Source organism: Lampetra planeri, chromosome 45 (assembly GCF_965212315.1).
Source record: "Lampetra planeri chromosome 45, kcLamPlan1.2.h2, whole genome shotgun sequence".
In the NCBI taxonomy this organism is placed as follows: Eukaryota; Metazoa; Chordata; class Hyperoartia; order Petromyzontiformes; family Petromyzontidae; genus Lampetra; species Lampetra planeri.
This window is the reverse complement of record NC_136151.1, coordinates 2824609-2850644: the sequence shown is the minus strand read 5'-3', so window position 1 is coordinate 2850644 and position 26036 is coordinate 2824609. Positions and strand designations below refer to the sequence as shown.

The 26036-nt window shown below is 50.3% G+C and overlaps 1 protein-coding gene across 11 annotated transcripts in view; it reads left to right on the top strand.

Annotated features, from left to right (window-relative positions):
• The first annotated feature begins 967 nt into the window (after window positions 1-967).
• Window positions 968-26036, top strand: part of LOC144733000 (uncharacterized) — a 42091-nt gene continuing 17022 nt past the window's right edge. For 2 of the 11 annotated variants that reach the window (XM_078614692.1, XM_078614685.1), the window contains exons 1-9: window positions 969-1260; window positions 12587-12642; window positions 12741-12758; window positions 13893-13910; window positions 15106-15123; window positions 18354-18377; window positions 18494-18553; window positions 21415-21438; window positions 21548-21607. In XM_078614692.1, the coding sequence (XP_078470818.1) occupies window positions 1224-1260; window positions 12587-12642; window positions 12741-12758; window positions 13893-13910; window positions 15106-15123; window positions 18354-18377; window positions 18494-18553; window positions 21415-21438; window positions 21548-21607 (315 nt within the window). In that variant the 5' untranslated portion in view covers window positions 969-1223. Of the gene's footprint in view, window positions 1350-12586; window positions 12643-12740; window positions 12759-13892; window positions 13911-15105; window positions 15124-18353; window positions 18378-18493; window positions 18554-21414; window positions 21439-21547; window positions 21608-26036 lie in introns of all 11 variants that reach the window. The other 9 variants (XM_078614686.1, XM_078614691.1, XM_078614687.1 and 6 more) reach the window with 9 other exon arrangements.

Genomic DNA, 26036 nt, shown 5'->3' with positions numbered 1-26036 from the left:
GCAAAAAGTATAAAAATAGACTTTTGTATTTTGGGGTGGGGGGGGAAATGACCATGAAGTGTGTGGCGTCAACCCGCATACAGAACTGGCGAGAATCGATATCTGGTGAGCGTTTGTGATATCGATTAAGCGGGAATAGGCCGATTCTAAAGAAATCTACAACCTTCGATTCCTTTGCGCGATTTAAAGAATCGAATCTTGGCCCGCGAGCGTTGGGTCTTATTTTAATTTTAATTAATAAGGTAATGATTAAAGTTTTATTTTCATTTGTACATGTTATGTTTTTGAGTTGAGAAGTTTTTAAATATATATTTCCCCCGGGCAACGCCGGGTACTTCATGCTAGTTAGGTATAGCCCTGTGAGCCATGCGGTTCTTGACTCGGGTGAGGGAATCGGTGAGTGAGTAGCAGAGTGGTTGGGTGAGTGGGTGGGTGAGTTTGAGAGAGTGGGTGGGTAGGTAGGTGAGAGAGTGGGTGAGTTAGTGATTGGGTGAGTGAAAGAGTGGGTGGTTGGGTGAGTCGGTGGGTGGGTTCGTGAGTTGTTAAGTGAGTGGGTGGGTGAGTGGATGGGTGAGGGAATCGGTGAGTGAGTAGCAGAGTGGTTGGGTGAGTGTGTGAGTTTCAGAGAGTGGGTGGGTAGGTAGGTGAAAGAGTGGGTGAGTTAGTGATTGGGTGAGTGAAAGAGTGGGTGGTTGGGTGAGTCGGTGGGTGGGTTCGTGAGTTGGTAAGTGAGTGGGTGGGTGAGTGGATGGGTGAAGGAATCGGCGAGTGAGTAGCAGAGTGGTTAGGTGAGTGAGTGGGTGAGTTTGAGAGAGTGGGTGGGTAGGTAGGTGAAAGAGTGGGTGAGTTAGTGATTGGGTGAGTGAAAGGGTGGGTGGTTGAGTGAGTCGGTGGGTAGGTGAGTTGGTTAGTGAGTGAGAGAGGTTGCGAGTCGGTAGCCGTGGCGCAGTGATTCGCACTACCGCCCTGCTCAACTAACATCGTACCTGATTTACCCGAGTTCGATTCTCACTCGGCCAACATCAGCAGTACCTTGATGCAGCGTGTAAACATCACCACGAGGGAGACAAAGGCGGCTGGGTTGGGTGGTTGGTAGCTAACCAGGTATTTGCCGGTTCAAGCTCACAGCACTTGCCCCAACCTGGCTGTTCTGGAGTGAGAGGGGGAGGCAGAGCGGAAAAAGCTGTCGCTGGAGCTTCAAGGCGGTTGAAGAGGAGGAAGCGATGACAAGAATGCGAATTATGCAAATCAGAGACGCAGGTAAAGCGAGACAAAAAGAGATAAGAGAGCGGTGTGAGAGGGACACTCGGAGAGAGACTCTTAGAAAGATTCACAGGGACACCGTCTACGTGAGTATACATGTGTGTGTCTCTGTTGCCGTGTATCTATCAATCTGGATCTGTGTATCTGTCTGTGCGTGTGTATCTGTGCGTCTCTGTCTCTCAATGTGTGTCTGTGTATAGATATCTCTGTGTGTGTCTCTCTGTGTCTCTGTCTATCGGCCTCTGTGTGTGTCTGTGTATGTCTCTCTGCGTGTCTCTGTGCCTGTATATTTCTGTGTGTCTCTATCTGTGTATCTGTGTCTCTGTATATGTCTCTGTGTATCTGTCTCTGTATGTCTCTCTGTCTGTGTATCTGTCTGTGTATCTGTCTCTGTGTGTTTGTCTGAGTATCTGTCTCTCCGTGTCTCTGTCTGTGTATGTCTCTGTGTATGTCTGTGTATCTGTCTCTGTGTGTGTCTGTATATCTGCCTCTGTGCGTGTCTCTGTGTATCTGTCTCTGTGTCTCTCTGTGTCTCTGTGTCTGTGTGTCTCTGTCTGTCTATCTGTCTCTGTGTCTCTGTGTATCTGTCGATCTGTGTTGCGGTTAGCGACCTGAAATACCCGGCGATCAGGTTTCGATTCCCGCTCACGGCCAATACCAGTGACGATTTTCTGTACCAGTCCCTTGCCTCCCCGAGGTCGACTCAGCCTCAATTGAGTACCTGGTGCGGTGTGTAGACAAAGGCGGCCGGGTGTGGTGCTGGCCACCCACCCCCTTTGTGCCACAGTGCCGGTAGCCTTCATAGGTGCTGCTCACGGGGGATCTTTGTCTTCATGTCTATGTAGTGGTGGTATTGACGTGCGCCGACTGGGACAGTGATGGATCACGGGGCGGCGCGGGGTGCGGGGTTGGGCACGCGTTGTGGGCGTGGTGTGGACGCGCGCGCCGGGAGTGACAGATGACGAGGCGGCGCGGAGTGAGTGGTGAGGCACGATGAGATGTGGGAAAAGAGGATCGTAGCCAGCGCCCGGCGATTGGTCGAATAAGTGGGTGCTCGCAGCGACGTCCGCAGGTGGGGTATAAAGGGGGACGCGCGAGAGCACTCGGGGAGAGTTACCCAGTTGAAGACCCGAAGACGGAGCTGAAGACCTAGTGAAGCCGAGTAGCTCAGTGGCGTTAGTCGCCGAGTAGCTAAGTGGATGTTGGTCATCCGAGTAGCTCAGTGGCGTTAGTCGCCGAGTAGCTAAGTGGATGTTGGTCATCCGAGTAGCTCAGTGGGCGTTAGTCGCCAAGTAGCTAAGTGGGTGTTTGTCACCCGAGTACTAAGTGGATGTTGGTCATCCGAGTAGCTCAGTGGCGTTAGTCGCCAAGTAGCTAAGAGGATGTTGGTCATCCGAGTAGCTCAGTGGGCGTTAGTCGCCAAGTAGCTAAGTGGGTGGTTGTCACCCGAGTACTAAGTGGATGTTGGTCATCCGAGTAACTCAGTGGGCGTTAGTCGCCAAGTAGCTAAGTGGGTGTTTGTCACCCGAGTACTAAGTGGATGTTGGTCATCCGAGTAGCTCAGTGGGCGTTAGTCGCCAAGTAGCTAAGTGGGTGGTTGTCACCCGAGATACAAAGTAGGTGTTAGTCACCTGTAACCAAGTTTGATAAAATAAAGAGTGTGTTACCCGTGAAGTCGTCTCCCGTGGAGTTACTACATTACAACTGGCGTCAGAAGTAAACCTGTCTTCAAGAAGTATGGACACAAGGAAGACTACCCGTACCCACGAGCGAGGTCGGGATGACGACGGCGTACCGGGGACACCGACCTCGGGAGTAGAGGACGAGGAGTTGCCGCCGATGCAGCACTTCGCGGTGATGGCCGACGCTCCGCTTGCCTCCGACACCGGCCTCCAGGACGCGCACGCCCGCTTGGCGGAGTTGCTACTCGCCGCCGCCGCTGTCTTGGCCGACATCTCCGTTCCGGCGAGCGGAAAAAACGGCTGCGGGGGTCGTGGAGGAAGCGACGGTGGAGGATTCCCGCCAAAGGGCGCTTCGCGCCAAAAGCCTGGAAGTTGCCGCCGTTTTTGGGGGGCCGCCACCGATTGGCGGGAAAGACGGACGCCACGTGGCCGGACACCTCCGCGCAGCGCAGCCCACGTCATCGGCGCGCGCCGGAGCCCTCCATTTTGCGCCTGACAACCGAGCCGACATTTTACACAACTCCAGCGGAGCGCGGGAAAATCTCTCCGACGTCGACGACGATCGGGTCCTCCAGCAAAGATTGCCCGCGCTGTCGGCGTTCAAGGCGGATGGGGGCGACTGGGGAGCCTTCCAACGAAGGTTCCTCGCTCATCAGGAGATGTCGGGGTGGTCCGACACCACTGCCCTGCGTGCGTTGCCAGCGATGCTTGACGACGACGCGCTTGCAGCCTTCACATCTGCTGCAAGGTCGTCCCGCTCTACGCTCCAGGCCGCACTACACCTGATGGCGAAGGTGTTCGGGCCGCCCTCCACGTGCCGCCACCAGTTCTACGATCGGCGGAAGATGGCTGGGGAAACGACGCTAGCCTACCGCACGGCACTGCTCGCCTTGGCGGACGCGGCTTTTCCCCGCATGGATAAGGAGGGGAAGGACGCCATGGTGACGGAGCAGCTGCTGGTGTTGGCCCACGAGTTGGGGGTCCCCATCAACGTGGCAGACGAGATGGAGATCTGCTCCCTGGCGATCGCCACGAGCATTCACGCGTACGAGGTCCTCAAACGCAAGCCGGGGGTCGTCTGCAAATGGCCGGGGAATGCGGCACTGGCCGCCACGATCGCCGAACCTCAGCCAGCTGCGGTGCAGGAGCGGGGCTTCGCTGCATCGTGTCCGGGGGAGTGGAGAACGGGAGGTCGTTCGCCCACACGTTCGCCCCGCAAGCTGGAGCAACCGAAACCTACGACGTCCGTCGTCTGCTACAACTGCGGCCTTCGGGGTCACGTCGCAGCCGGGTGCCGGGCCCCGCGTCCGCGCGCCCCAGGACCACGTCGGGACGACGACCAGGGCCACAAGTCATCCCAACAAAACCCGGCAAGTCGCGGCACCTCACACGTTCGGTCCACAAACACGGCACATTCGGGTCGCCGCTTCGCGGTGGGGGGTTCGCGGCTGGGTGCCGGGGGTTCAATTCGGCGAGGGGGGTCCGTACGCGGCCCGCAAGCAGTCGAGTGGTCCGAATTGGCCCACAGGATCGTGGCTGCGTCAGCCGGGTCGTCCGTGGTAACGGGGTTCATTGACGGGGTTGAGGTCCGGGTGCTTGTTGACACGGGTGCGTCGGCCACCATCATCTCGGACCTTATTTATAACATTCTTCCCGTCCAAAGTAGACCCCTTCTGCCGGTAGACGTGCCATTTTATGCGGCGAATGGGGGATCCCTGGGGATCATCGGCCAGATTCGGGCGACTATTTGCATTGGGGACATTAAATTAGCGGGCCCTATTTTTGTATCATCATCGCTGGCCGTTCCCTGTTTGCTGGGTACGGACTTTTTGTCAAAAATGCCCATCAAAATTCTTATTGATCAGGCCTGCATAGAGCTTCCGTCAGGTCGGCGGGTTGCCTTCTTGTCGAGCCCTATCAAAGTGCGCACGGTTTGTGCGACGGTGCAGGCGCTGGCGACTCACACTGTACGGGTACCCCCGGGATCGCAAATGTTAGTACCCCTTCGGTTCAGGAAGCCACTCGAGGTGGGTGCGGAGGCACAGGGGGTGCTGTTGGGGCCGTCAAACAGAGCCAGTAAGGGCCTCGACTTAGCGGTTGCTCAAACCGTGGTGAGAGGGGACAGTGAGCCGTTCGTAATGGTCCTGAATACGGGGTCGCGGCCGGCCGTAATTGCGCAGGGAACGGTGCTGGCTCACGCCGCGCCGCTGCCCGTTGAGGAACGGCTCGTGGCTCAAGCAGATTTTACTGTCGAGTCGCATCCTCAAAGTGATGAGGGGACTGAGTGGTTGGACTCGCTGTGTGCGGGTTCTGCTAACTTGTCCGGGGTGCAATTGGGAGCATTGAGGGGTTTGCTCATCGAGTTTGCTGACGTGTTCAGCAAACATAAGTACGATATCGGCTGCACTGACCTGTTGCGCCACCACATAGCTACAGGGGACGCGGCCCCTATTCGTCAGAATCCCTTCCGGCTCAGCCCGGCCGAGAAGGAACATGTGCAATCGGGGGTTAATGATATGTTGGCGGCCGATATCATTTCGCCCTCTTCTAGTCCGTGGGGTGCTCCTATTGTCCTAGTAAAGAAACAGGACGGGTCCTTGCGGTTTTGTGTCGATTTCCGCCGCTTAAACAAAATCTCGATGGCGGATGCGTATCCGCTCCCCAGGATGGATGAGTCGCTGGATGCCTTGGCGGGAGCGCAGTTTTTTTTTCCACACTCGATCTGCTTTCTGGATTTTGGCAATTGCCACTCGATAACGAGTCTAAACCTAAAACTGCTTTCCGGACACCTGGGGGCCTTTTTGAATTCAACCGTTTGCCCATGGGCTTACATTCCGCTCCCGCCACGTTCCAGAGACTCATGGAATTGGTTTTGTCGGGCCTCCAATGGGATACCTGTTTGATTTATCTTGACGATATTATCGTCTTTAGTCGGACTTTCGAGGAGCACCTCCAGCGACTGAGAGCGGTGTTCCTCAGGATGCGTTCCGCTAAGCTAAAATTTAAACTGGCTAAATGTTTTCTGCTTCGGGAATCGGTCAGGTATTTGGGCCATATCGTGAGTCGTTCAGGGATCTCGACGGACCCTGCTAAGACGCATTGCGTCAGCTCATGGCCAACGCCAACCTCGGTCACGGAGGTTCGTAGTTTCATTGGTTTTGCCTCCTATTACCGTCGTTTTGTCAAGCAATTTGCCACCATAGCCAAGCCCCTGCACGCTTTGACGGCTAAGGGTGTGAGGTTTCACTGGGGGGCAGAGGAGGAGGATGCGTTCTGCTCCCTCCGTGACGCTTTGGTGCAGGCTCCCCCCTTGTGTTACCCCGATTTCACACAACCGTTTTTGCTTGACACGGACGCCAGCAATACGGGTATCGGGGGGGTGCTCTCACAGTTGGTCGGGGGGGTTGAACGGGTGGTCGCCTACGGTAGTAGGGTTCTTTCCCCCGCAGAACAACGCTATTGCGTAACTCGTCGTGAATTGTTAGCCATTGTGTTTTTTACACAGCAATTCAGGCCGTATCTTTACGGCCGTCATTTTACGGTCCGGACGGACCATGCGGCTCTACAATACGCTATGCGCGTGGCGCAGCCATCGGGCCAATTGTCCCGATGGTTGGAGGTCCTTCAAGACTACCAATTCACGACGATTTACCGAAAAGGGTTGCGGCACTCAAACGCGGACGCCTTGTCGCGGTTGCCGCCGTGCACGGACTGCACATGTTTGTTGGGATCAGCGCGGTGCAAACCCCCGGTCGCCGGCACCCCGGGAGTTGCGCTCGCCGCCACTGACACCCCGGGAGAGGACGCCCCCACGGGGAGGGATTCGCTGTTGTCGTTGCCCCTCATTGAGTGGGGCCGCCTCCAGATGTCCGACAGCTCCCTACTTACGCTGCGTCGGAAAGTTGGCGCTCCCGAACAAGGGGAGGCGCGGGTCGGTTCCTGGGTGTGCAGACAGGGCCTGTTGATGAGGTGGGACAACATGTCCCGGCGTCACGTGCTCGTGGTGCCTGTTGCTATGCGGGGTAGGGTTGTTCTGGCAGCTCATGAACGGCTCATGCATCTGGGTTTTCACAAAACGCTCGCCCTAATCCAGCGAGACTATTATTGGCCGGGGATGGGTAACGACGTGGCGAATATTCTTAAGGGATGCGTAGGGTGCGCCAAAAGGAAACCGCCACCATTGGCAGCTAATCCACCGCTGCAATCCATTCAGGTTTCGCGTATAAACGAATTGGTAGCGTTGGACATCTTGGGGCCCTTTCCGGTTACACCAAGGGGAAATAGGTTCCTGCTGGTTGGCGTGGAATACTTCACCCGATGGCCTATGGCATGGCCGCTCGCCAACCAGTCGGCTGCGGCGGTGGCGGACGCCTTTGTCCAGGGTTATGTGTTGGACAAGGGCGCCCCCGAACGCTTGCTGACGGATCAAGGGAAGAATTTTTCGAGCGTTTTGTTGCGCGAGGTGTGCGACCTGTTGGGTACAAAGAAAGTGCGTACTTCCCCCTACCACCCGCAGACTGACGGGATGGTTGAGCGTCTGAACAGAACGATTACGTCTATGTTGTGCCAACAGGTCTGCGACGATCAGGTTGATTGGGACTTACAGGTGCCGGGGGTACTCGCGGCCTATCGAATGGCCCCTCATGCGGCGACAGGGTTTTCCCCATTTTTTCTCATGTATGGGCGGGAGGCCGATCCGGCCATGGACGTCCAACTGGGGATTTCCCAGCCACGTGCAAAATCTAAATGGGCAGACCACATCAAATTTAATATCGCCAAATTGACTGAAGCGCGGGAGGGGGCAAGGTTGAATTCGCGGTCGCGGCAAATTGCAAACGAGAAATTGCATGAGCGGAGGGTGCATACGCATGATTGGAAACCAGGCGATAAGGCCTGGCTGCATTGTCCACATGCACCGTTGGCTACGTCCCCCAAGTTGTTGAGACCTTGGAGGGGACCGGTGGAAATTGTGCGGGTTGCACGGCCCCAGAGTATACAGATTAAATGGGGGAAACGCCGTTGGTATGTGCACCCCTCCCGACTGAAGCCCTATGCGGCACCGTGTGACCCCGTTCTGTGCCGTGACGACCGGGCGTGTGATGTGACCGTCGACTCGGGGAGGGAGGTGTCGCAGGCTGATCCTTACGTGTCTCCACCTGACCCACCCCCAGGTGCCTCGGGCTTGACGGCTGCTGACCGTCGAGAGCCTGAACCCCGGGGCACGCACGAGTCCTCGATGCCTGGCCGATGTCTTCCTGAACCGCCGGCACCACCGGACGTTCAACCGCGTCTGGTGCCGTACGACGGACCGGCAAGGCGGACTCGGGCTAGGTCTCAACAATTTTCATGAGGACGGTTTTTTTTTTTTTTTGTGCTCTACACCGAGCTCGCCCGGTGTTCCCCTCTGCCGGGGTAATGTCCCGTTGTAGGGACGCTCGGAAGAAAAGGGGACACTGCACGAGTCGAAAGAAAAAAAAAAAATTTCCATTTATTTTTTTTGTATACACATTTCTATTGTCACTCGCCGGTTTGTATATATTGTTCTATTGTCGCGGTGGCATTGGTTGAGGGTTGCGGATGGTGGTGTTCGCGTCGTGTTGAGTTGTTAGCTTAGTTGTTGTTCTTGTTGTTGTGTTGTGTTACGGGGCACACAGGGAGGGTTTGTATATTTTTGTAGCAGCCGGGGCGGCTGCGAGCTATGTGGTAGGGGGTGATGTAGTGGTGGTATTGACGTGCGCCGACTGGGACAGTGATGGATCACGGGGCGGCGCGGGGTGCGGGGTTGGGCACGCGTTGTGGGCGTGGTGTGGACGCGCGCGCCGGGAGTGACAGATGACGAGGCGGCGCGGAGTGAGTGGTGAGGCACGATGAGATGTGGGAAAAGAGGATCGTAGCCAGCGCCCGGCGATTGGTCGAATAAGTGGGTGCTCGCAGCGACGTCCGCAGGTGGGGTATAAAGGGGGACGCGCGAGAGCACTCGGGGAGAGTTACCCAGTTGAAGACCCGAAGACGGAGCTGAAGACCTAGTGAAGCCGAGTAGCTCAGTGGCGTTAGTCGCCGAGTAGCTAAGTGGATGTTGGTCATCCGAGTAGCTCAGTGGCGTTAGTCGCCGAGTAGCTAAGTGGATGTTGGTCATCCGAGTAGCTCAGTGGGCGTTAGTCGCCAAGTAGCTAAGTGGGTGTTTGTCACCCGAGTACTAAGTGGATGTTGGTCATCCGAGTAGCTCAGTGGCGTTAGTCGCCAAGTAGCTAAGAGGATGTTGGTCATCCGAGTAGCTCAGTGGGCGTTAGTCGCCAAGTAGCTAAGTGGGTGGTTGTCACCCGAGTACTAAGTGGATGTTGGTCATCCGAGTAACTCAGTGGGCGTTAGTCGCCAAGTAGCTAAGTGGGTGTTTGTCACCCGAGTACTAAGTGGATGTTGGTCATCCGAGTAGCTCAGTGGGCGTTAGTCGCCAAGTAGCTAAGTGGGTGGTTGTCACCCGAGATACAAAGTAGGTGTTAGTCACCTGTAACCAAGTTTGATAAAATAAAGAGTGTGTTACCCGTGAAGTCGTCTCCCGTGGAGTTACTACATTACAACTATAAAGCGTGGAGCGGTGGCGCAGTGGTTAGCGCACCACATCGAATATCTGAATCCTGTTCTGGAATCGTCACTTAGGTCGATTCAGCCTTAAATGGTTCATATGGTGTGTGTGTGTGCAGTGAACATGGCGGTGGTGGTAACGGTTGGGGTGATGACGATGGTGGTAATGGTGATGATGGTGTAAATGATGATGGTGATGATAGTGATGATGGTGGTGGTGATGATGACGGTTTTAGTGATGGTGGTGATGTTGGTGGTGGTGGTGGTAATAGTGATGGTGGTGGCGTTGATGATGGTGGTTATCTATCCTCGTGTCGGCGTGTATCTATGTGTGCGTGTGTTCTTGTCTGTGCATGTTTTTATATCGCGTGGTGTACTGGAGCGTGGGGTGTTCTGTATCGTGTGTGCTATAAGTGAGTGCACTGCAGAGTGTGGTGTACTACAGTCTGTGGTGCATTGTGGCTTGTATAGCGCAGTGTGTAGTGCACTACAGCGTGTAGAGTGCAGCGCAGGTGGTGATCGTGTGGTGCAGGCTGTGTGAAAGTCACGTAGCCCGCATGCCCAGCCAACGCATGCATAAACAGCTTCGAGTTCGTTTAACACGTAGCAGGATTTCGCGACCAATATCATCAATAATTGAGGTTTTATTTTGAGTTAGATCGTGTACGTATATAAATGTGCCGTTAAAACTCGCCATCAACTGACACAGCCAACTAATAAGGGTTGTCACGTAAACAGAACGTGGCCAAATCGTCACGAGTACAGCAAGACACAGCATTTACAATCTGAGTACGACGTTTCGCCAGTAATTACAACTAGATTCATTAGGCGACAGCCATATTTGTGGAGAAGTCCACCTGTTTCGTTCCTTATATATGTAATGTAGTAACTCCACGGGAGACGACTTCACGGGTAACACAATCTTTATTTTATCAAACTTGGTTACAGGTGACTAACACCTACTTTGTATCTCGGGTGACAAACACCCACTTAGCTATTTGGCGACTAACGCCCACTGAGTTACTCGGATGACCAACATCCACTTAGTACTCGGGTGACAAACACCCACTTAGCTACTTGGCGACTAACGCCCACTGAGTTACTCGGATGACCAACATCCACTTAGTACTCGGGTGACAACCACCCACTTAGCTACTTGGCGACTAACGCCCACTGAGCTACTCGGATGACCAACATCCTCTTAGCTACTTGGCGACTAACGCCACTGAGCTACTCGGATGACCAACATCCACTTAGTACTTGGGTGACAACCACCCACTTAGCTACTTGGCGACTAACGCCCACTTAGCTACTCGGATGACCAACATCCACTTAGCTACTCGGATGACCAACATCCACTTAGCTACTCGGCGACTAACGCCACTGAGCTACTCGGCTTCACTAGGTCTTCAGCTCCGTCTTCGGGTCTTCAACTGGGTAACTCTCCCCGAGTGCTCTCGCGCGTCCCCCTTTATACCCCACCTGCGGACGTCGCTGCGAGCACCCACTTATTCGACCAATCGCCGGGTGCTGGCTACGATCCTCTTTTCCCACATCTCATCGTGCCTCACCACTCACTCCGCGCCGCCTCGTCATCTGTCACTCCCGGCGCGCGCGTCCACACCACGCCCACAACGCGTGCCCAACCCCGCACCCCGCGCCGCCCCGTGATCCATCACTGTCACAGTCGGCGCACGTCAATACCACCACTACATATATACGCATAGATGTGGTGACCACGCTTCTGCGCTCTTGCACCATGCGGGGGGGGGAGGGGGTTACTGAGGCAACGTACATTATGGATGTGCATTATGCGAGCCCTTTGAACTTGTCCTTCCTGTCTATTGTGTATTAAAATAGCCGTACCAACGGTAATCCGTATTGAAGTATGCTGCCCTTTGTAGGCATGTATTTAAATATTGTATTATTTGAGGATTCGCTTCCATGCAGCGCTAAGGCGGTAGCTATCCGAAGAGTTTAAGTTTTTCATTTTTCTCCCAAATACAACTGTCAGCTGTAGCAGAACACACGGGCCAACAAGGACACTCAATTGATTTTGATAATGTTGAAGTTATGTGCAAAACTAGCTACTACTGGCAAAGACTAATTAGATAATCTATCGAAATTGAATAGATAAATATGGAGGAGGCTCGTGAAGAATGCTACTGAGCAGTTGTAGATAGTTGCCCTCCAACCACTGAGGGCAGAGGAGCGACGCTCGTTACAAGGCTGGGCGGCTAAAATGCAGCAAGTTGGCATAGGAGGGGGTACAGCTGGTGCATGTGTTGAAGAGTGTCGGACGACTCGGAGGCAAGTTTTTCAGTAAGGGTATATGACGTGTTTTATTAAGGGCTTATACCAATTTAACACTAAGGGTGTAACACTTTCCCAGGGGTTAGGGGTCCTAGGCTGGGTCCTCTACTCGGACCTTCCCCACGGTCTGTTCCTTAGCTCAGCTGGCTGTCCGGGCTGCCTCCTCCGCACCGGCCAAGGGCTGATCCAACTCCGGCCGGCCGAGGAGTGCAGCCACTCCTAGCGCTTACGTTGCCCTTCTCCAGACCCTTCTCCTCAACCCTGGTCCTAACACCCACCCTTCACGTTTCCCGCTCCTAGCTATGACCCCGCTTATGTCCCGGGCTCTCCCTTAAGTATCCCCCAGGGACATGAGTTCATCCCGCTGGCCGGCACGCATGACAGCACTTCCCGTGGCGTCATCGCCCCAGCCAGCGAGCGTGACGCCATGCCCCCCAACGAGTCCTCTACACTTGTACTAGTCATCTCAGTCAGCCAACCCATGGCACCTGCTGGGTCTGTCCCATGACCTCCTGTCTGTGAGTCTTCTACACTTCACGTGGCTTCAAAGTGCACCTAGCATGGCACAGGTGCCAAAGTGACATCACCGTCAATTAGTGGCGAATGGTGGGCATTGGTATTGGTGGTGATGGTGGTGATGAGGTGGTGATAGTGTTGATCGTGTTAATGGTGATGGTGGTGTTAATGATGGTGGTGGTGATGGTTTTGAATATGGGTGTGTTGATGATTGTTATTTTTACTTACAGAAATGGCGTCACTGAAGGTGATGGTGATGATGGTGGCAATGGTCATGGTGGCTGAGGTAAGGTGATAATTATGCTGCGGATTCTGATGATGCTTATGTTAAAAATGATGATGCTGATGACGACGATGCTGATAATGTTATTGATTGTGTTTTAGGCTCAATTTACCTCAAATGTGAGTAACTTACACACCGATACACACACTATGAGGGTGTATATTCAGAAGAGTGGCTCTTCTGAACAAAAGAATGAAGGGGTTGGTGAGGTGTGGGAAGCTCTAAGTACCAGGGTACTGTGGGCTCATCTCCCCATCAACGGTGGTGGAGGTTGCTTGTGCTCTCACCAAAGATGAACATCAGTTGATGGATGCAGGTGTAGTGACTGGGAATTTCACTGCGTGGTGCCGGGCCTGTGTGTACAACCAGGACACGGGGTGTAGTACCAGCCCTAGTGGGGGCTTGGGTGAGCGCTGGTTAAGTGCAGTGGCACCACGCACAGCGTGCAGTGCGGGCTCTCGTTGAGAGAGCGAGAGAGTGTCAGCCATCTAGAGTTACGTTGGGGGCATGATACTCTGGCTGATACTGGAGGGGGGCCACCGGTGGAGGGGGCCAATGAGTGGTCACATGGTCCAAGAAGAACTCTCAAGAGCCTTCGGGCAAGGGGGAGAGAGATCGAGAAGGTGGGCGGGGCATGAGGCGGAGCCAGCCCCAGCCCGGCCCGATATAAGGGGGGCCCTGAAAGGGGCTCGGGGTTCTTACTGTTGGAGAGGCAGGAGATCCACGTCAAGCTTGAAGAAGCCTCCAGCCACGCGGTCCGGGACCCAGCTTGTGGTCCGGACCGGGATAGTGGAACCGTGTCTAGTTCTGCCGTAGCGTGGTTAGTTGGGTGGTCACCACCCGAGGGTATGTTGTGTTAATAGCCTGGAGTATGTTGTGCAAATAGTTAATAAACGTGTTGCTCCTAAGACAACGTCTGCGACTCAGTTGGACTCAATACACAGGCAAGGCCGATGAGTCAGATGCCTTCTACGACCTCCTGTCTCAGGTCTTAGCCAACATGGCCGCTTTGGATAGAGTCATCCTGTTGGATGACTTTACAAGCAAGAACATCTCCTGGGCTATAAAGTGACATCTGTCAAGTAATAATAACTTACGGAAATGGCGTCACTGACGGTGATGATGGTGGCAGTAATGGTGATGGTGGCTGAGGTAACGTGATACTGATAATGCTGCGGATGCTGATGATGCTTATGTTGTTAATTATGATGCGGATGATGATGATGCTGATGATGTTATTGATTGTTTTTTAGACTACGGTTACTGCACATGTGAGTAACTTACACACACAGTTACACACTATGAGGGTGGATATTTTATTCAGAAGAGTGGCTCTTCTTCTGAAAAAAATAATGAAGGGGTTGGTGAGGTGTGGGAAGCTCTAAGTACCAGGGTTCTGTGGGCTCACCTCCCCATCAACGGTGGTGGAGGTTGCTTGCGCTCTCACCAAAGATGAACATCAGTAGATAGATGCAGGCATGGCCGATGAGTCAGATGCCGTCTACGACCTCCTGTCTCAGGTCTTAGCCAACATGGCCACTTTGGATAGAGTCATCCTGTTGGATGACTTTACAAGCAAGAACATCTCCTGGGCTATATGGTGACATCTTTCAAATAATAATAACTTCCGGAAATGGCGTCACTGACGGTGATGATGGTGGCGGTAATGGTGATGGTGGCTGAGGTAAGGTGATGCTGATAATGCTGCGGATGCTGATGATGCTTATGTTGTTAATGATGATGCTGATGATGTTATTGTTTTTTAGGCTTCGGTTACTGCATATGTGAGGAACTTACACACACAGTTACACACTATGAGGGTGGATATTTAATTCAGAAGAGTGGCTCTTCTTCTGAAAAAAATTATGAAGGGGTTGGTGAGGTGTGGGAAGCTCTAAGTACCAGGGTTCTGTGGGCTCACCTCCCCATCAACGGTGGTGGAGGTTGCTTGCGCTCTCACCAAAGATGAACATCAGTAGATGGATGCAGGCAAGGCCGATGAGTCAGATGCCGTCTACGACCTCCTGTCTCAGGTCTTAGCTAACATGGCCGCTTTGGATAGAGTCATCCTGTTGGATGACTATAATGCGCGAGTGGGTCAAGATGCTGGCACCTGGTCTCGAATGATTGGAAGGCATGGGCCAGATCAGCTCAATGATAATGGTAGGAGACTGCTAGACTTGTGTGAGGCCCATGGGAGCGTAATCACCACCACGCTTTTCCGGCATTGGCGTATCCACACAACATCGTGGATGCACACCGTTTACAAGCAAGAACATCTGCTGGGCTATATAGTGACATATGTCAAGTAATAATAACTTACGGAAATGGCGTCACTGACGGTGATGATGGTGGCAGTAATGGTGATGGTGGTTGAGGTAACGTGATGCTGATAATGCTGTGGATGCTGATGATGCTTATGTTGTTAATGATGATGCTGATTATGTTCTTGATTTTGTTTTTTAGGCTCCGGTTACTGCAGATGTGAGTAACTTACACACACAGTTACACACTATGAGGGTGGATATTTTATTCAGAAGATTGGCTCTTCTTCTGAAGAAAATAATGAAGGGGTTGGTGAGGTGTGGGAAGTTCTAAGTACCAGGGTACTGTGGGCTCACCTCCTCATCAACGGTGGTGGAGGTTGCTTGCGCTCTCACCAAAGATGAACATCAGTAGATGGATGCAGGCAAGGCCGATGAGTCAGATGCCGTCTACGACCTCCTGTCTCAGGTTCTAGCCAACGCGGCCACTTCGGATAGAGTCATCCTGTTGGGTGACTTTAATGCGCGGGTCAAGATGCAGACACCTGGGCTGGAGTGATTGGAAGGCATGGGCCGGATCAGCTCAATTATACAGTAACGGTAGGAGACTGCTCGACTTGTGTGCATCCCACGGGAGCGTAATCACCAACACGCTTTTCCGGCATTGGCGCATCCACACAACATCGTGGATGCACACCGTTTACAAGCAAGAACATGTGCTGGACTATATAGTGACGTAATTCAAATAAGAATAAATCGTTTATTCAAACATTCACGCTGAAGTGAATCAGAGTAGCCGACATGCCACAGCTACGTATATATTCTTAGAAAAACGCAAAAAATATATTATACATATAGTTTTGGTGATCTGTGCCAAACTCCTGACACTGTATTGTGTGTGCAACGCTAGGTAGGCTACGTTGATTTTCATGCAATTATAAAAAAAACATGTTTTTTCTTAATTGTAACAAATTATTAGTTATTAGTTTGTGACACGAATAATTAATTTACTCCAAACCTTTGATAAAGCCAAGTGCGCTTTGTTTTGGATTTCATCTTTTGGTTTTGCACACCATTACAGAATACTAATAATAATCTATTCGTAAATTTACACCAAATATAATAGTGATTTATTTTGTTAATTCAATACAATCTTAAACCTTTGGTCTTTTTAAAAAAAAATTATAAACCCGTCACGTTTTGGGCAATTACACTATTATATATAGGGGAATGGTGGTAAGGGCTACACCACATTGCCAAAAGGGGGGTCAGATGGTGCTGTTCTATACAATAAAATGCAAATATCAATGGGTGTAGCCACGATCAAGACATCAAGATTAATAACAATAAAATAAATCTGCATCATTAGACCTCCTTTGCCAGTACCGAAATATAATAATAGGGTTTTTCCTCTTTTTTTCTGGCAACAAAACTGAAACCTTTTTACAAGGAATCATTTGTGCATTAACCACAATACTTGTGGTGAAAATGCAAACAAAAAACACACTGATAATATATGCATTGTCCTTGAAACTGATTGGTCCACACCAGAGACAGCTTTCTTTTGAGCCTCGTCTCAATTGGTGCTAGACCAGAGGAAGCCAAAAGGCGTACAGCTCAAATACAATGCACTATCAAAGTAATGAGGACTCGGGGTAAGCATCTACATCATTAGACCTCCTTTGCCAGTACCAAAATTTAATAATAGGGGTTTTCCCCTTTTTTTGGCAACAAAACTGAAACCTTTTTATAAGGAATCATGTGTGCATTAACCACAATACTTGTGGTCAAAATGCAAACATGTTTGCACACATGTTTGCATTTTGACTAGTAGTTGTGGAGAGAATGGAGAGGTTTCCATACCTGGGAAGTGTGCCAATGACCAGTTATGGTTTACACCATTGGAACCTCATTTGCCAGTAAAAAAAATGATAATAGTTTTTTTATCCTTTAATCTGGCAACAAAACTGACACCTTTTTTACAAGTGCGCCTTTTGGCGTCACCTGGTCCAACACCATGTGAGACTAGGCTCTAAGGAAAGCTGTCTCGGGTGTGGACCAATCAACTTACTTCAAGGACAGTACATGCATTATCAGAGTTATGTTTTTGTTTGCATTACGACTGCAGGTATTGTGGTCTATGCAAACATGACTCCTTATAAAAAAGGTGTCAGTTTTGTTGAAAGATAAAAGGGTAAAAAACTATTATCAGTTATGGTTTGACAGCAGAGGTCTCACTCCCAATCGGTTGGCATTATCTTTTCATCGGCTGCGTAATGCTGTGTGTGGAAGTTACCTGGTGTGTCACTCCACACGAAGCTTCGGCTCTTCTCAGTCACTGCCATGCCCTCCCTTCTCTATGCTTGCGAAACATGGACCCCCTAATGGAACATCTTTGCCGGTTCGAAACATTCAATCCGTCCTGCCTATGATCAGTTTTAAGTTTAAGCTGCAGGCTGGTTTGTGCGAGGGCCTCACAGATCCTTGAAAGATCTGGACACAGTCGCACCACCTGTTAGCTCATCCCGGCAGACAATGCTACATTGGATGAGTCACATATCCCGCAAGCCCAGCCACCGCATGGCGAAGTAGATTCAGTTTAACCGGATAGAGTGGGTTAAATAGTCACAGCATGGACTAAAGTGGAGATGGGCTAATATGGTACAGGAGGATGTGGAGCTGAGTGTACTTGTCAATGACCAATATTGGGCCTCTGAGAACGACATTTGTGAAGGCAGTTGGACGCAGTCACCCTCCAACAACAACGGAGGGCAGAGGAGCGACACTCACAACAACGAGCGGAGCGCCAGACGGTTAAAACGCAGCAAGTTGGCACAGTAGGGGGCACAGCTGATGCATCTGCCAGTCATCTTCTTCAGTCAATCCATGGCACCTGCTGGGCTTGTCCCGTGACCTCATCCTGCACCTAGCCTAGAACAGCAGTCAACCCATGGAACATGGGTCTCTGCCGTGACCTTCTGCCAGCAGGGAGGGCTTTCAACACTTCACATGGCCCCGAAGTGGAGCTAACCTGGTACCAGCGCCGTGGTGGCATCACCACTTAGTGGTGAAAAGCGACTGTTAATGTTCATGATTTCCGTGATGATGGTAAGGATGGTGATGGTGGTGATGTTGGTAATAGTGATGGTGTTGCTGATGATGATGTTGATGACGATGGTGATGATCTCAGGGGTTGTGGTGATGGTGGTGGTGATGGTGGAAGTGATGATGGTGGTGATGGTGTTGATGCTGCTGAGGTTTATTACGGTGGTGATGGTCTATCCTGTAACCTCCTGTCAGTGAGCCTTTGACACTTCATGTGGCCTCGGAGTGCACCTGGCTTGGCACAAGCGCCGTGGCGATGTCAGTGCCACTCAGTGGCCCAATGCCGCTTTTGTTGTTGATTACAGTATTGATGTTAATGCCGATGTCCTGTTTCTTGTCCCGCAGACTTTAGTCATCATCATCTACAAGGTACGTGTTGATAATGTTTGTTATCATATATTTTTAAGATGCTGATGATGTAGCTGATGATGCTGATGATGATGTTGCAGCTGATGGTGATGATGTTGCTGCTCATGTCTCTACAGAGGAATTTGAGCGAACTTCCTGGAGCCAGCTACTCAGATGCTTGTGTAGCCCCCGAATGGGTGAGTGGAGATGATAGTGGTGGTGGTGATACTGCTGATGACGATGATGACTATAGTACCGATGATCATGGTTGTGGTGATAACAAGCTGTACCGGCATTGGCGCATCCAAACAACTTCGTGGATGCACGCCAGGTCCTAAAAGGAACATCTGCAGGACTATATTATGACAGAACAGTGGAAAAGGGCCAAGTTATTGACACCAGGCCCTACAGTGGAGCTGATCTTTCCAATAACAATCGGCTTGTCATCTGTAAGATGCACCTGCCATTCTTCCACTCTGGTTATAGATGCCCATCTACAACCCCATTCAAACCCACAGTGGCCTGGTCCCATCCTGCTGATGAAAATTGCAAGCCTATATTTTATAATCGTTTGCAGCCGAGGTTGGCATCGTCCTACTGATGCCGAGGGAGAATGGGCGATGTTCAGGACTGTGGCTCATGCAGCTGCAATGGCTGCTTTGGGAACGAGGTCCAGACTTCCACAGAAACCCTGGCTGACAGAGGAAGTGTTCCAGCTGGCTGAGAAAGTGACAGGGTCACTCCCACTGTCTACATCATTCCACGTCGGAGAATGATGAGGCTTACTGCACCCTTCATTCGGAGGTTCGGAGAGCCATTTGGCGCTGCATGGATGGTGGAGGATTTGAAATCTGCCTCACCAATACCTACTTAACCTGGAATGGAACAGTCTACAAACAAGCTTAAGGTAGCCCAATGAGTTCCCTTATCTCCAGTTGTAGCCAATATTCTCATGGAAAAAATTGAGACGGACGCCATCCAGGCATCCACTTGTGGAAGAGGAACGTGAATGACACGTTTGTCATCTGGCCACATATCCGACTGGCTCTAAACCAATTCCTTAACCACATCAATTCCATACACCCAGCCATCAAATTCACCATGGAGGTAGAAAAGGATGGCATGCTACCTTTCTTGGATGTCCTAAACAAAAAGAGACAAGATGGCTCAATGAGCCATTCTGTCTACAAGAAAGTAACCCATACTGACACCTACCTAAACCTGATTCCTACCACCATCCATCCCCGAAGAATTCCCTCATCAAAACGCTACACCATAGAACTCAAAGTATCTCCAACCATGAACAACTAACCAGTGAACTCAAACACCTAGATGACATCAATGGGACATTTGTGACAAAGAGCTTCATAGCTCATCAGATTCCCCCAGTATATATAAATATTCTGATTGAGATTGTGATGTCTTCTGGATTCTACATTATAAAAAAATAGACTTCGTAGCTCGAAAAGATTTCCATGGCGGAGCTGGAGAAATCTCTATCTGGAAGAGTCGCAGTGGGATACTGATCGATTCCAGTGTGCGGTCGAGGCATGGTTCCCTATTGGTCAACCATGTTACGTATGCTGATGTCCTGATGATTGCTGCTCACTGAGAAGTAGTATGCGGCTGCTGAACCTCGAGTACACCACAAAAAGGTGATGTTCTTGCCATCAGCCCCACCAAAACTAAGCACCTGCCTGGGCGTTGTCATTAAACATTCCACCCCTCGACTCCCCATTCGTGATAGGGCAGTTGTGGAGAGAGTGGAGGAGTTTCTGTACCTGTGAGGTGTGCGTATGTCCAGCTCCGGTTTGGCAGCACAATTCTCACTTCGAATCAGTTGAGCGGCATTATCTTTTCATCAGCATTGTATCGCTGTGTGGAGCTACCTGGCCTGTCGCTCCATAAGCAGCTTCGTATCTCTTCTTCGGGTTTTCTCAGCCACGAGCATGCACTCCCTTCTCTATGCTGGAGATATATGATGCTATGATAGAATCCATCCTGGGTTTAATCAGGCTGGATTGTGTTAGGAGCTCTCAAATCCTTGAAATTATCTGCCTCTATGAAAGGCAAATCTTTCACCCTCTGTGGATGAGAATCGTGAAGGATGCTACTTAGCAGTTGGAGGCAGTCACCCCTCCAACAATAACTGAGGGCGGAGGAGAGACGCTTACAACGAGTGGGGCGCCGGACGGCTAAAATGGGGGGGGGGGGGGGCACAGGTGGTGCATTTGGCAATTATCTCAGCCAAACAATCCATGGCACTTCGGTTTGTCCCGACACCTCCTGCCAGAGAGCCTTCGAAACTTCACGTGGCCTCAAAATGCACTTAGTACTGTGTTGGTCACGTCACCATCTCTGTTGAGGTTCATGGTTTTGGTGGTGGTGAAGTACCGTTGATGACTCTTGGACACCGTTGGTGAGGCACACGTATTTATTCCGTACAAGTAGTCACAACTGTGGACATACAATACTAGAGGGGGTATCGGCCCCCTCACCCGGCTAGCTGGGAATACACTGCTAGCTATCTCTGACCTACCTCCTAGTCCTCCACTAACGGGCTAGGGGAGGCTGTCTGGCCCGACACTGGTAAGTCGGGCTACGGTACCCGGAGTCCCAGAGCACTAGCTCTGGTTCTCGGGACCACGCCGCTGGCTCGGTCCTGCGCGGCCCTGACAAGGGCGGCGTCCCAGGGGAGTCCAGGGCTCTAGCTAGACGATCTTCGGTCTTCACTGGTTTAGCTTTAACATTCTGCCCCGAGCCCTCTGACACATTCCTCTTTATACTGCACCCCCGCTGAGGGGTGGGGCCCCGGGCTGCCTGGTGCGGACGTCGTTGAGAGCACCCCCCCCCCGTGCACTCACGTAGCCCCGCCCACTGTGTTTGTTTCCCATAAGCTGCCATGCATAACGGCTCTCTCTCTAACACCCCTACAGTGGTAAGTGGTGTTGATGACGGTAGTGTTTGTGGTGATGGTGTTGGTGGTCATGATTGTGGTCGTGATACTGATGATGGTGGTGATGCTGCTGCTGATGATGTTCTGTTTTTTGTCCCACAGAATTTAGCTACTATCATCGATAAGGTACATGCTGATCCTACTACTGATGAGGATGATGTTTATTATGGCATTATTGATGCAGCTTTTGATGGTGATGTTGTTGATGATGATGATTCTGCTGATCTCTCTACAGAGTGCTTTGAAACGACCTATTGGAGCCAGCTACTCAGATGCGTGTGAACCCTACCCAACGGTCAGTGGTGATAGTGGTGTTGGTGGTGATGGTTCCTGGTCGGTAATGCTTTGGTTGCTTTGAACAATGCTATTGGGGGAGAGGCCGATACCAATCAGCTGTTCCCCTCATGGTGCTCACAGCCTCCACAGTGACCAACGGGGGTCTCTGCACGGAAGCGAGGAGCCAGTGATCCCTCCACCTAAAACCACTTCACTGCGAAACCACAAATGTAAGGTTAAACTAAGCCTGTGCTGGAGGCACCCTGGGGACAAGCGTCTATGATGTCTTCTGGCGAAACCCGATCTGGCAGAACCAAGGGATTAAACCCATACCCTCGGGATTCCATCAGAAACAGCAGGAAACCACTGCGAGTGGCAATGTTACATGTTTGAATGCTCACTTCGCAGGAGAGGCTGCCATTCCTTTGACAGGAGCTGGACTGGTATCACTTGGATCTCTGTAGAGTACAGGAAATTCGGTGAAAGTTTCTGGCTCCAGTCACCATGAGGGGTGGACAGTCTTCTAATCAGGGCAGGAGACTGCCAACAACAGGGAGTGTCTCTTCTTCAGAACAACATGACATTAGTAAGTGGTGGTGGTTGCTTATGCCCCCCACTTAAAATGGACATCAGTGGAGCGATGCAGGCAAGGCTGACGAGTCAGGTGCCTTCTAGGACCTCCTGTCACATATGCGAGCTAAAGTTGCCCCTCCAGATGGAGTCATCCTGTTGTGTGATTTTAATACCCAAAATGTCATGATCCAGACACCTGGATTTGCATAATTGGAAGGCATGGTTCAAATCAGTTCAATAACAACAGCAGGAGGCTTATAGACTTATGTGCAGCCCACAGGTTTGTAATCACCAACACGCTGTTCCGGCATTGACGCATCCACACATCATGGATGCATGCTGGGTCCAAGCAAGAGTGTCTGCTGGACTATATGGTGACAGAACAGCGGATGCAGGCCCATTTCCTTGACACCAGGACTTTCCATGGAGCTGATCTGCCCACTGACAATTGACTTGTCATCTGTAAGATGATGGTGGACTTTTGCTCATGGAGATGCAAAGGCTGCATTCAGTATACGGTCGAGACCTCCCAAGGCACCCTGGCTGAGAGAGGAATCTCATCACTGATTGAAGCTGGGGTTGGCATCGACCGCCCTACCCCCTCCCACATACCTCATGATACCGAGGGGAAATGGGAGAGCTTCAGAGGACTTTGGCTCATGGATATGCAAAGGCTAACAGAGGTGGTGTTTCGGATGCCTGCGAGAAAACGACAGGCCGACTCCCACCGTCTATAGCATCACACGTCAAAGAATGAGGAGGCTTACCCCAGCCTTCACCCAGAGGTTCAGAGAGCCATGCTGCGCTGAATGGATGAGTGGTGGTTGCGGTTTCCTGAGGAGATGAAATCTGCTTCAGAAGCTTGCGATAATAAGTCACTTTACTTCAATAAAAAAGTCACTTGCAATTCCATACCTGTTAACGTCCTTAAGGGGAAGTGATCCGATTTCGGGCCCCTAAAACATGTTCGCAGATTTCTGAGCATTTCTACAAGGCCTTGGGGGAGGAAAAATCCCTCAGCACAGATTACTGTATATCACAGGGGAACTTCTCGGTCAGTCATGCACTCCCTTCTCGAAGCTTCAGGGCTGACCTGCCAACAATCCATCCTGGGGTTGAACTAGTCTAGATTTTGTGAGGCGCTCATCGTTGCTGGAAGGTGAGCTCCAGCAGGCAAGTCTTTACTATGTTTATTGAACTTCTTTCGCACCATATGTAGTCAACTGTGCTAAAAGCAGTGGTGTAATGTATAGTGTAGTATATAGCAGTGTAGAGTATAGTACAGGGAACGTGCGGTCAGGGGAGGCAGAGCCTCACCTGTCATACTCCAATGAAAATAGCTGCTACGAAAAGTAAAAAAAAAATCGAATTACATAAAGATTTTTCCACTGATCTGTGTTATAAATGTAATTTCTGTATGATTCCAATCATTTTATTAGTAAAAATTGCCAAATTTGTGGAGCTCCGCTGCAAATACAGGAAGAGACGAGAGGTGAGGCAGCAATGTGCTCAGCCTCCCCTCTGATTGTGCATCGCCTCAGTAACTGGATGGAGTGTGGGCAATACGCGTGTGCTTCTTCTTGGTTCTTTCGGTAAAGTCACGTAGAAGGGAAATAATAAAATAATAAAAATAAAACATAATAAAATACAATCCTCACGACGTTTCGGCCACAACGCAAGCAGCCGTCCTCAGGTGAAGAACATGTCTGTCGGAAAAACAGCATCTGAATGAACACCACCAAGCTTGGCAGCGTATATTTAAGCTGGGTTAGAGGAGGAAGGGCGCCTTGACAAAGGAATTTGCATATCAACAGAGGAATTTAGCATATTTATGGAAAATGCAGATATGGGATTAGTCACTACTTGTGGAATGCGTGGGGGGGGGTCTCAAAGTCATATTATGCCCGTGCATTATGTAGGATTAGCATCAACAAAGGGAGGAAGGAGGGTTAGCAGTAATAAAGGGAAGGAATTTTTATAGTAAGGAGCTGCAGCAGCCAAACCACCACGTAAAAAAAAATATATAAACTGCATCAATATCATCAATATACTAAATATACTCTCCAATATGCTGAGCTACGAAAAGTAAGTCATTTTAATTCTATGTCGCAAAAAATATAATATGCCTCCAGATAAACTTTTTCCTAACATCACACACATCTACCCCGTACTATATACTGCCATAGATAAACCCAACATTAAATTATATACTGCATTACTATACCTTAGACTATACATTGTAATATTACACTATGTATTATTCTACCCACCCTACTCTATACCATACTGCTGTATATTCACTATACAATTACGATACTATATTGTTCATAATCAACGATTTTTGGGTTTAGATCGCGTTATTTATAAATGTGTCGTAACCCTCCACCACCCGACACGGCCAATCAGTAAAAAAGTGTCACGTTGACAAAAGACAAATAGTTCACTGCTTTAGCCCACCGGTGTGTTGAAGCGTGAAACCACAACATTTACAGTTTGAGTACGACGTTTCGCTGGTAATTGCATCCAGCATCATCGGGCAATTCGCCAGAATGGTGAGGCTCTGCTGTGTCTCCCGTTCTTATACATTAATAATCATTTGGAATGTGTTCTATTGTGATTATGTAGCATAATCACAATAGAACACATTCCAAATGATTACTAATCTACAACTCGCATCGTAACAATAGCCTTATTACTAATCAAGTATATAATTACAATAACCCCCCCCTCAAATCTTTGCACCTGATGAGTTAATGAGTTAATGATGACGTCACCCTGCTGCTGCTCTATATAAGAACGGGAGACACAGCAGAGCCTCACCATTCTGGCGAATTGCCCGATGATGCTGGATGCAATTACCAGCGAAACGTCGTACTCAAACTGTAAATGTTGTGGTTTCACGCTTCAACACACCGGTGGGCTAAAGCAGTGAACTATTTGTCTTTTGTCAACGTGACACTTTTTTATTGATTGGCCGTGTTGGGTGGTGGAGGGTTACGACACATTTATAAATAACGCGATCTAACCCCAAAAATCGTTGATTATGAACAATATTGGTCGCGAAAGCCTATGTGTTAAACTGACGATACTATATATTACCTTATACATTATATTAAACATTACACTTTGATACTATTTATTATTATACAATCTGCTATACATTATACCATTGACCGTCGCGTGAAAGGTACTAAGAGGAAGCAACAAAATATGTCAATGGGAGAGTGGTGAAAGGAGACTTGCAGCGGAGCAAAGACTCCATTCCCTGCGGAGAATACAAAAGATATATAGCCAATGCCAGTGAGTGGACTGCGGTCTGAAAGTCACCGTAAACGTGAACACAATCAGTTAAGATCCGAAATGGTTTATTACGTCCTTCCAATGATTGCTGAGCCAGAATCCATCTTCTCGGTTGAAATTGTCTCTGTGTTTGTATATGTGGATCGCCTCATGAACGAATCTCTAATGGTAGCCAGATGGCTTGCAGAGAACCTCTGTCTTGGAGAAGTCAATGTCATGTGAGCCCACTGAATTGTAACAGTGATCTGCCACGGCTAAGGAGTTTGTCCTACCGTGTTTCAGGTCTGCTTAATGTTCACGGATGCAGTCCGAGACATGTCGTTTGGTTTCTCCAATGAACTGCTACCACAGAGGCAACTTAGTTTGTAGACGCCAGGGTACTGTATGTCTGGAACCACATCTTTTACAGACGGGACCAGATCACGGATTTTATGTACTGTGTTGAATCGGACCTGGATCTTGTGTTTATTCAGGATTTTGGAGATATTTTTTGTGACCCCCGCAATGTAGGGTAAGGTGATGGTTTTGAATGGCTCAACAAGATCCTTCTTGATGGTTGGAGTGATGGCTTTGCG